This window comes from Pezoporus flaviventris, unplaced genomic scaffold, assembly GCF_033815535.1.
Source record: "Pezoporus flaviventris isolate CSIRO_AGI_PZ_B2104156 unplaced genomic scaffold, CSIRO_AGI_Pfla_v1 ptg000011l, whole genome shotgun sequence".
NCBI classification, from domain to species: domain Eukaryota; kingdom Metazoa; phylum Chordata; class Aves; order Psittaciformes; family Psittacidae; genus Pezoporus; species Pezoporus flaviventris.
The window spans coordinates 83685-94180 of record NW_026892559.1 but is presented as its reverse complement, the minus strand read 5'-3'; the positions used below and the strand labels follow the sequence as shown (position 1 = coordinate 94180).

Below are 10496 nucleotides of genomic sequence, written 5' to 3'. Positions count from 1 at the left end.
CCAGGTAGTTTCTCATGAAGAGCTGTTTTAAATTTAAAAAAAAAAAAACGATTCTCCTTAGCTCTGACCACAGTGTTTTTTTGTAGTTTTGCAAAACATGCTGCTCCGAAGTATAAGAGCATTCTGACTAGCACACATATATATATATATATTAATGTTGATGCTGTGAAATAACTTGTGCTCATCTTGACTACTGGAGTAGTTTCTGTTTTCCGTTTGTATCTAAACCAGAAACTTTTCAATACTGTTCTTCAGAGAGCAGAAAATCTAGTTTACGAGTGGTTCTAACAGACATTCAATTTTTATGTTGAGTGATCATGAGGGAGTTTCTCACCCTTCTCTGCCCACCAGCAGAAATATTCAGTGTGAAAACTTATTGCTAATGGAAACTAGCAGTAACCTTAAGATTTGATATGAAGATAGGTAAATTTATCCCATTCTTGCACGAATCTAATTATACGGCACTCGATTCTGCTTAAGACAGCGTTTTATTTCGTCATGCAGCTCCCGAGTTGCTTTCCTACGTTAATAGCACCCCCTTGTGTTAGTTTATAAGTACTACACGAACCAGCCACAAGGAAAACCCAAGCCCTTGATTTTGCCCATCATTACAGGTTCTGCATCCAATTCCAAGCAGTGAATAGCCTAATCCTACTGAAACAGGCTGTCACTGTGCTGGGCCACTCTTCACCTGACACACTGAAGGTATCGATGTCACATCTGAATCGCTAAGATTGCCCCAAGAAGAAAACTCCTGGCAAGAGCTGATATTCAAAGTATCAGAACCAGGTCAGCGACAAGACAAGGAAAGCCAGGTAGCTTTAAAATTCAGCAAAATATATTTGAGAGTTCTATAAGTCACATGTCCTCTCACTAAGGCAAAATCACCACAGCTGTCCTGTGGAAACTCAGATGCTTCATTTAACTTCTTCCTCTCCTGAGCCCAGATACACCCAATGAGTTTGGGTAGGAAGACAGGCTGCAGCAGTAGGAAAACTGCACTCACACTGCACCTTTTTGTGGACAAGCAGGGCCAGACTACAGCTGGTCCTACTTTCAGGTTCAGAAGCAATTGTCTGGTGTTTCTGAAAGGAAGACTGGTTCCATGGTACCACGATGGGCCAAGCTCAGTCTGTAACTGCTGAAGCAGAAGAGAAGTTGTTTTCCAGGTGGGCTGCCGTGTTCTATAAGTAGTTCTGAAAGCAGATATCTTGGAGAGGGCTTGGAAGACTGCTTTTGCCAAACTCATACAGCCATAAGGAGAAAAATACAAGAAGGCTGTCCAAATACTGAACTAGAATGCTTTCCTTTTCTTCTTTTTCCCACCTGCCACCTTATTCCTGACACCAATAGCTTCTTCTGTGTCATCATCATTATCATTCCGAGATCTCTTCTTCTCTCCCTGCTCCCGCAGCTCCTGCAATGTAATCAAGAGATTGACCAAGAGTTCTGGCACCTGAAGAAAATCAGGCTACAACAGTAAGTAAAGGGACAAAGAGCCAGCACCCACCATTCGAGCAATTCTCTGAGCCTCAGCCACACGCTCTGTCAGCATCATAACTTCTTCTTCTTGCATAGGGAATGCTGGCAGCTTCTTGCCAATCAGGTGTTCAATGCGCTGGAACAGCTCTACATCATACCTGAGACAAGACAAGACACCAACTTGAATCAGCCCTCCCAAGAGACTTCAGCTGTCACCATTCACAGACACTAGCCCTTATGAACAGGAATTGTTCTCTTGTGCTTATGGTCTCATAAGTAACTCTTAACTGCATCTGAATGATGCTATAGTTCAGGATGGCTTCATGGATTTATTCAGCTCATCTCTGCTCAGAAGTATTTGACAAATACTTTTTTTAGACAAACACTTCCTCATTTATCAAAAAAATCCCACTTAAGCTGCATTATACAGTATATAAATGTATTATGGTATACAATCAAATTATAAACAGTTAGCTCTGCTCATTACATACCTGTTTCTAAAACTTAACCAGACTTTTCTCCCTCTCTACCCTGGGCTTTGAATTCTCACCTCTTTAGGTAAATAAATGCAACTGGTGCCTCAGAATGAAAGGCATCATTTTCTCCTCACCCAGGATAAGGTCAGATGTTTTCTGCTCTTAAACACAGCTGAGAAGAATAAGTCTGCCATATTTTAACACTTACTGTGTAACAAAGGTAATAGATTTGCCAGATCTCCCAGCTCGAGCTGTTCTCCCAACACGATGAATATAATCCTGAAAACAATTTTCCTGATCAGCAACAAGATATATGCAAATAACACAGAACAGAAGCTATGGGAAATTACCCCATATAATTCTTAGGAAAGAACAGGAAAATAGTGAGAAAATACAGTTTGGATTAAATACTCAGGACCATGAGCAGCATTAGTATATGAGAAGATGCTAGCTTGTAAAGGTCTATCATTGGTTTTAACATTTGAAGAATTCTCTTTCTAAAGAGAACAACAACTTTCAATCATTCAAGGATGCAGAACAAAAGCTGTGATACATATGAGTTTGCTAATGAGCTATCACTTCCTTGGAAAGCTAATATTTCAAGTGCGCCAATGCCTGCATTTTCACTTTCGGGATCTAGTGCTCTACATAGTCTGTCTTCCAGACAAACTCTCACAAGTTGATTTAAATTTGGCAAGCACAGAGGAAGGGATGATGAATGAGAGTAATTTGGAAGCATCCAATTCATTATGCATCTTCTGTTTATATGTTTCTAGGCTGTTTTCCAGGTTATATACTGTATTAAGGAAATTAAAATATTCCCTTCTCCACACAGGATCCGTGGAGAAAGGAAGCATCACAAGAAAGGATGTGTTCTGCAACATGGCTAGAGGAGACAGGACAAGATGGGGTGGGGAACACAAAAACTAACAACCAGTTGAAACTGTAAAAAATTTTACAGTTAAAACAGTTTTTACAGTTACAACTGTAAAACCCCCACCATTATTTTGTCATTTTACAATGTCAAAAGCAGCATCTTCAAAAGTACTCCCATACTTTCTCCTGTTCACAATGTGTTGTATCTTTGATCATTATAAGGAACAACAGCAATTCCTGAACTGCATGTTAGTAGATATGCTTTTATAGGAAACCAGGCCAGAAAACAATGTCATACCCCTAAGATAACACTGTATTTTCCATAGAGAGTTAATAACTCACTTTTTTTCCAGTTTGCTGTACTTTCGTGATATGAAGGTGAAACATATTAAAGACATTTTTCTTGATCACATCCTCAAGTGAACATAATAAGAGAATTTTTACCTTTTTGTTTTTTTAAACATGGTTTAAAAAATGTGAAGCCAGACCTGTATCACAGGAAGGGAGGCGACTACCTGAAACTAGCAATATGTTAAAACTGTTTTCAAAGTCTAGAAGTCCTTTAATGTAATACAACGAAGCACATACTCCAAGCAGAAATACAAAGACATAGAACATCCCTCACTTCCCCTCTTCTCTTCTGGAATCAGTTCTACAATCCAGATGAGGCCGCCCAATCAAAGTGAGATACCAACTCAATTGCAGGGGTTGAACTCCACCTTTTAATCTACAGAACTCTGAACTACACTTCCAGTCAGCAGAACAGAGAAAAGGTATCTTTGTTCCTTTATCTAGCTTCAAGATGCCTCCTGGTGACCAGAAGCTCTCAGCTGGCTTACCTTAGAGTGAGTGGGAATATCAAAGTTTATCACCACATCTACATGTGGGATGTCCAGACCCCTGCTTGCAACATCAGTAGCCAGTAGAATAGAACGTGCCTTTGCCTTGAATTTGTTTAGAGCGCCCAAGCGTTTATTCTGGAAAAGATGAGGACAAAAAGGGAACAAGGGAATAATGCTCATTCTGGTTAATACGCTCGTATTGAAACACTGGTACAGAACAGCTGAGGGAAACTACCAAACAAAAAAAACCCCAAAACCACAACAAACAAACAAAAAACAACAAAAATAACCCCACACTCACTTCTCTGATTTCTTTTTGAACTATTACAGAATCAGTGGCAGCATTCACATTAGTTACACTTAAAAGGATCAGTCCAGTCCACTAGGTGTGAAATATCCCTTCTGTAAGGTAGGTGTGCTGCAGTTTGGTGCAGCCCATTTCCCAAGTAACAGGTCTCCTGTTTATTCCATTCTGTGGGATATGTCCATACCTGACTCATCTGCCCATGGAGAGGAATGGCAGTGAACCCCAAGTTGCGGAGCAGTAGAGCAGTCCTCTGAGTATTGTTACATGTACTACAGAAGATCATGAAAGAGTTTCCAGCCAGTTCATTCAAGATATAAACCAGGTAGCTGTCCTGTAAAGAAACAGAGAGAAGAATTTTATGGGGTGGGGGAAGAAAGGAAGAAAAGAGATAATTACAGATGCCATATTAAAGAATAAGCACAAGCCAGAGAGGATCAGAGAAGATATTGGGCAGAGGTGGGAACAGCAAGGCAAGGCCAGAAGTGGCGTTACCTTGAATTTGGAAGGGATGAAAATGTAGTACTGCTGTAGTTTTTCAACCGTCTGGTATTTGGAAGAAACAGCACATTTAACAGGATTCTTCAGAGCAGCACGCTGGAGTTTTTGAACCTGGGAAGATCAATGAGAGATCTTGTCAGAAACCGGTATCATATGCTCTAGTCATATAGCCTGATGGAAGGAGAATTAAAACTCTGCTCTCACCTTCTTTGTCATAGTAGCAGAAAACAGTAGTGTCTTCCTGTCTCGAGGAATCACTTTTAATATTTTATCCACCTGTAAAAATAGAAAGGAAATAGAAACGCTGAATAAAACAGCAATCAAGACATAAGCCTCCTCAAATATAATGATCATCCAAATAAAGATTAATGCCTGCGTGCAACTCAGACTCACAGCAGGAACAAATTTCTCCTCTGCTAAAGAAAAGGTGTAGACTGATTGCTTGTTGACAGTGTGAACTCCACAAGTCCATTAGCAGTGGAAATCTCATGCAATACTCCTGCAGGAACGTGCAGGTGGCATGTTCAACGGTAACTGCATCAGTGTCAGCTGTTCCAGAAAAAACAGCAGATTTCAGAAACAAAATGCCTCCTATTGTCTTGCTAGTGTTCGGCAGAACTCTGCTAAGTTCTCCTCCCACCCCAGACTTCTGTGCAATTACTAGATCTTAGTTACAATTTGCTATTAATTTCTACTGAACAGCTCAGTGTTTACTATGTGACTGTCTGAAGTGATTTCAAAGGGACTCATCTAGTGTTTCAAGCTCCTCTTTTAGCAGATTCCCACCTCTGTCTCAAAATCCATGTTAAGGATCCGGTCAGCCTCATCCATCACTAGGAACTTCAGAGCTCGTAAGTTGAAGCCCTTTGTGTTCTCCAGATGATCAACCAGACGACCAGGGGTTGCTATCAACAAAATAATGAGGGCAAGTTTAGATGAAGAGATCCAAAGAGATACTGACAAATGGATTCTTTGCCCAAGAGAATAAAGGCAGACTGCTTTGTGGGAAGGACTCTCCCACAGGAAATCTTCAGAATGTTTTGAAGTAAGACTAATGAAGTCAGACTCTCCGACGTATGTCCTCCTGCCCTCTCTCCCCCTCAAGAAAACACAAACCAGAAGAGACTGTAGACAAGTTATACTGAGAAGGAGGAGACCAGCATTTTGAATACTTCAAGACAATGAAGAAACAAGCCAAAGGCAGCTTAGCAGGAATGCTTTGGAATGAACTTGTAGTAGCATGGCTACTGATGTATACTTTGGAAACATGAACAAGGAGTACCCAGAGCTCAGGACAAAACCAAATGAAGGATGAACTCTCACTTCTTCAAATGAAGAAAACCTTTGGCACTCTTTATTTGGAGAACTACAGTTTGATAATATTCATACTTAGTAGCCCCAGCACATAAACTTACCAATTATAACATGTGGTTTCTTGGCTAAAGCCAGAGATTGAGACATGGTGTCAATTCCACCCACAATAACCGCTGCAGGACAAACAGAATACAGTGAAACATTCAGTGTAGCACCTGGCACCAGTTTCCTCCTCCTCCCTGCCACCCACAGTAACTCTGTACAAATGAAAGGCTACTTATCTTTATGAGAACTCACTTCATTTTAGCACACCTGACATTCCCAGGCCTCCAAAGTCCTTACCGGCCCCAAGTATTTTAATTTCACAGTTGAAGAGCTATAGACAGAATCTTTACCTTGCAGCTTTACTCAACTGCAAAAATAGAGGAATTCTAAATATACCCATAAAGCTTTTATGTTTGTTTAAAGTATGTAAGCCACCAGTACACACAGTCTAAAAGAAATATTAAACTACATCACATATAGAGCAGAGTTCTATGCAATTTCACTGGACACAAACTTACTATTGAGAAGATTCTCTTCTACTTCCACCTTTAACTGCTTGGGCATAGCATTCAGAAGAGCTGCAGACTACTCCATGAGGAAAGACCATGCAGTCTTTCTTTCTCAAAACTAGTATCAGATATCTGTCTTCCAGCATCCAAAACTTTTCCCCTTTTTGTTCAACCCTCCATAGAAATCCTTTCTACTTATTCCTTTGCAATCTAGAGCTGACAAACTTCAAGTCTTCAGGAAAACTGCTCCAATATCACAATGCTACTTACCACTGTGGACACCAATGGACGATCCAAGAGCTTCAAACTGCTCAGAGATTTGGAAGGCCAGCTCCCTTGTTGGTGTAAGGACAAGAGCAAATAATCGCTGAGGTGTTTCCAGCAGTGCTTGAAGGATTGGCAAAGCAAAGGCTCCTGTTTTCCCAGAGCCAGTTTCTGCCAGTCCAATGACATCTCTGCCTACAAGGATCAGCAAGGAGGGCAAAAGCTGTTACGAATTTAGACCAGAGAAAGTAGCCTTTAAAGCATAAGAACTCACTAAGGATGGAGTGAAGAGGGTGTAAAAGACACATAAAGGGTAAAGAAGAGCAAAGGGCCAAACCAAAATATTTCAGAATATCTCTGCAGCATTTTTAGAGTGACTTCATTTGTATGACAATTACAGTCCTGATTCTTTCCATTCTCTAGTTAAAATGCTGCAAATATAGAGATTTTCATACAAAATTTAGGTTTAAAACACCCTTTATTTTATTATTTCTCAAATCTGCCTGTCAGTTTACAGCCTATTGCTTCTATCTTGCAAAGTATTCTATACCAACTGTTGGCTGTTTACAGGCTTACAAGGAAACAGACTCCAGTGTCTGAGTCTTGGGTTATACCAGCTGCAAGAAAAAAGCACTACCAAACTCATATTTCACAAGCCATAATCAATTCTGTCCTATTGCTTCATGGTCTACAGCAGGAAGGATTACAGCAGCAAGTCCTTTGCCTCAAAACAGTGCAGACAAAAGCATCAGCAGAATCCATTCTAACCTCCTACAGCTGAGAAGAACATGCTGCCAATAGGCCTTAAACTGGAAACAATCTCTCAGGAATGCAATCTCACCTTTGTTTTTTCAAGAGAATCTCACACGTGGGGTAAGAGTCTGACAACAGTTAACTACTAGGACAGAGCTGACATTGAAAGGTTTATTCCCACTCTGTCATTGCACTGTTCTGTGCCTGCTTCACAGTGTTTTATGTTTACTTTAACCAAATAAACAACAACAAAAAAAACCAGCAAAACCACAACAGACAAACTAACAAGACAAACAAAAAAAAACCCACAAAGCAAACAAAAACAACACACAAAACCAATTTTTCTAGAAGCAGAAATGTTTGCCAAATTCAGTAATTTATTTTCCCATAATTCCAGGATGGTTACAGAAAGTCACTATGGTTTCATTATTACTTACTCCAGAAATTTCAAAGCACTGACTGCTCAGAGCAAAGCAGATTATATAAGCTGTGTAATCAGTCAAGGCACCTTTAATTTCACACACACTGTTGTTCTCTACCAGAAGAGGTACAGTCCTAAATCTATCAGGAGTTTCCTCTATGTCCTACAATTTTGGAAAGAAGATGGTCAATGGAGATCAGCAGCTCAAATGATTGACAATAATTCTATTTAACATGAAGTGCCAGAGCTATGCAACAGCAGTGAACACTTAAGAACCCATGTCTGCACCTATTTGAAAGTTTGCAATTGCAGTCAGTGTTATAGGAGAAACCACTATTCCAAACTGCATCTGGGAGGACACAAGAATGAACACAAGCACTACTTTCAAGGCAGAGATCTTGAGTGATGAAGTGAGAACACTCTCATCCCTGCCAATTACTTCTCACTCAGCAAAATTCATTCACATATTGCTCCTGAGGCCTTCCCAGATTTGGGATCAGAGAAGCATACTACTCACCTTGAAGTGCCACTGGAATAGCCTCAATCTGGATCTTTGTTGGCATCTTCCATCCTAACTGGTCACAAGCTTCACACAGGACATCTGTCACCCCCTGAACATTATTGAAGAGAAAAGGCAAGAAGATACCACCAAGGAGACTTAAACCACATAGTTAAGTTAAATACATGTTACAACATAACCAAGCTTGTCTATAGCGGGCACAAATCCCACTAGACCCTCAACGCAAACTACATGAAAGGTCAGGCTGCTCACAACGATCCCCCCGTCCGTAACGTCATAAATTGATTCAAAATTGTTTGAGGTGACTGCAAGCAGTGCAAAACTTGCCAGTTTTGCTTAGTTTACAACAGGAACTTTCTACACACACCCCTACTGTCTCTCTTCCCCTCCCCTCCAAGGGTATCCCACGAGCATGGAAAAAGGAAAATGCCCGGGCAAGTTCCCACAACTGAAAGAAACCCAGGCAACCAACTGAGGAACACAGACCGGACCAGCCACGCCAACCTCCCGGGAGCAGACACCTGACCTCCCCAGACCTCCCCAAACCTCCCCATGCCCAGCCGCAGCGGCTCCCTGCGCACCGGCACCTCCGCCGGGCCTAGCGCCACCTGCAGCCCAGATCCGTGCCAGCCTCACCAGGTCCTTGAAGCTCCGCGGCTCTTCCACTGCTGCCCCCGGCTCCACCACCGCTCCGTCTCCGTCTCCTGCTGCCATTTTGGGCCGCGGCGCTCTGAGATAGCGCAAAGCATTCTGGGAGTTACACTCCCCTCGGGCGTGTTATGGGATTTGTAGTTCCGGGGAAAGAGCCAATCGGCGCGGGCGGGGCGGGACAAAGAGGAGAGGAGTAGGGCTCGGCTCGGCAGCCGCTGCTCGTTAGGGTGGATGTTTTCGTTGTTGCCGGTGGAGGTCGGAGCTCTTGCAGGATGGGAAGGGCCGCACCGTGACATTAAAGCGCTACCATGGTGGTAGTGTCTTTGCGAGGTACGGGTGGCTTCGTTTCCTTGAGGTCAGAAGGTGTTTTCTGCATATTGAGTTTTTCAGAGTGCAGCTCTCTGAGAAGTGGTACCAAGCGCTGTCATTTTCTCCTTTCCTGATGTGAAGGAGTCAGCATGGGCCTGGTTGCTGTGTCTGTGGGAACATCCCATGTCTGCACAAGGTTGTTAAGCAGCATACTTGAGGAGGCCTTTCTTCTGAAAGTGTCCAAGGCTTGTTTTCTTTAAACTTAATTAAGTTCACCCTTCTGCAAGGGCGGTTGTGTTGCGATAAACACATAAATGTGTTGGCTTTTGCAAATCATAGGTGTGGTTATGTGGATATAACTGTACGAGTTTACAGTAACAGAAACAAAATACGCTAACACAAGGGTAGACAACAAGTTAAAAAGGTTCAGATCTCTTGATCAAAACAGAATCACATATCAAAAGAATTTGTAAAGGTAAAAGAAGGGGGGGGGGGGGGGTGTTTGTCCTGGGTTCAGCAGTAGCAGTCATTTTTCCCCTTCTTGGTAGCTGGTGTAGTGCAGTGTTTTGACTTTCAGCTCGGGAACAGAGCTGATAACAAGGATGTTTTGGTTTGGCCAAGGACTTTGTGAGCCTCATGCTCTGCCAGGGAGGAGGGGAAGCTGGGAGGAAGCAGAGACAGGACACCTGACCCAAACTGACCAAAGAGCTATTCCATACCACAGCACGTCATGCCCAGGATGTAACTGGGAGTTGGCCGGAAGGGCTGGGAGACTGCAGGGTTGGAGGAGGTATCGGTCGGTGCTTGGTCGGGCTGGGGGGCCGAGTTATTGGTCGGCTGGTGCTGAGGTGATGTATTCTCTTCCCTTGTTATTTCCTTTATCATTGTTATTATTGGTAGTAGCAGTAGTGATTTGTGTTATACCTTAGTTACTAAACTGTTTTTATCTCAACCCGTGAGAGTTGCATTCTTTTTGATTCTCCTCTCCGTCCCTCTGGGAGTAGGGGGAGGGAAAGAAGGGGGGGAGTGAGTGAACGAGTTACCTGTCTGGGTTTAAACCACGACAGGTTTGAAGCTTGATATAAGGAAAGCTAGTGCCTGGAAAACATAGAATTAAAGTACTTTTTAGTTTAACTTAGGTTGTAGAAAGAGAACAATGTTTATGTTGTAAGTCTGTGGAATGTAGTGGCCCCACTAAACATGAGTCAATTGTTTCACACTAGTCTTCT

The 10496-nt window shown here is 42.3% G+C and overlaps 1 protein-coding gene across 2 annotated transcripts; it reads right to left on the bottom strand.

Annotated features, from left to right (window-relative positions):
* Window positions 1–820: 820 nt before the first annotated feature.
* On the bottom strand, window positions 821–9021 carry DDX47 (DEAD-box helicase 47). Of its 2 annotated transcripts, none has more exons than XM_061450609.1 (12): window positions 8944–9021; window positions 8305–8398; window positions 6620–6808; window positions 5897–5968; window positions 5268–5386; window positions 4686–4757; window positions 4476–4592; window positions 4168–4314; window positions 3674–3811; window positions 2167–2237; window positions 1511–1640; window positions 821–1417 (listed from the first exon to the last, which is right to left on the bottom strand). In XM_061450609.1, exons 1-12 carry the CDS (start codon window positions 9019–9021, stop codon window positions 1295–1297), a joined length of 1350 nt encoding a protein of 449 aa, XP_061306593.1. In that variant the 3' UTR covers window positions 821–1294. The 2 variants fall into 2 exon arrangements, with proteins under 2 accessions (XP_061306593.1, XP_061306594.1); XM_061450610.1 differs by having other exon boundaries at window positions 8889–8991.
* Between the last annotated feature and the right edge of the window lie 1475 nt (window positions 9022–10496).

What these genes read in the sequence shown, in the direction of transcription:
- DDX47 (XM_061450609.1), bottom strand. Translation starts at nt 9,021, where the DNA reads ATGGCAGCAGGAGACGGAGACGGAGCGGTGGTGGAGCCGGGGGCAGCA. An exon ending in CGCGGAGCTTCAAGGACCTG is followed by an intron (nt 8,399 to 8,943) that starts GTGAGGCTGGCA and finishes AATAATGTTCAG; the next exon opens with GGGGTGACAGATGTCCTGTG. An exon ending in TCATCCCTTCCAAATTCAAG is followed by an intron (nt 4,315 to 4,475) that starts GTAACGCCACTT and finishes GTTTCTTTACAG; the next exon opens with GACAGCTACCTGGTTTATAT.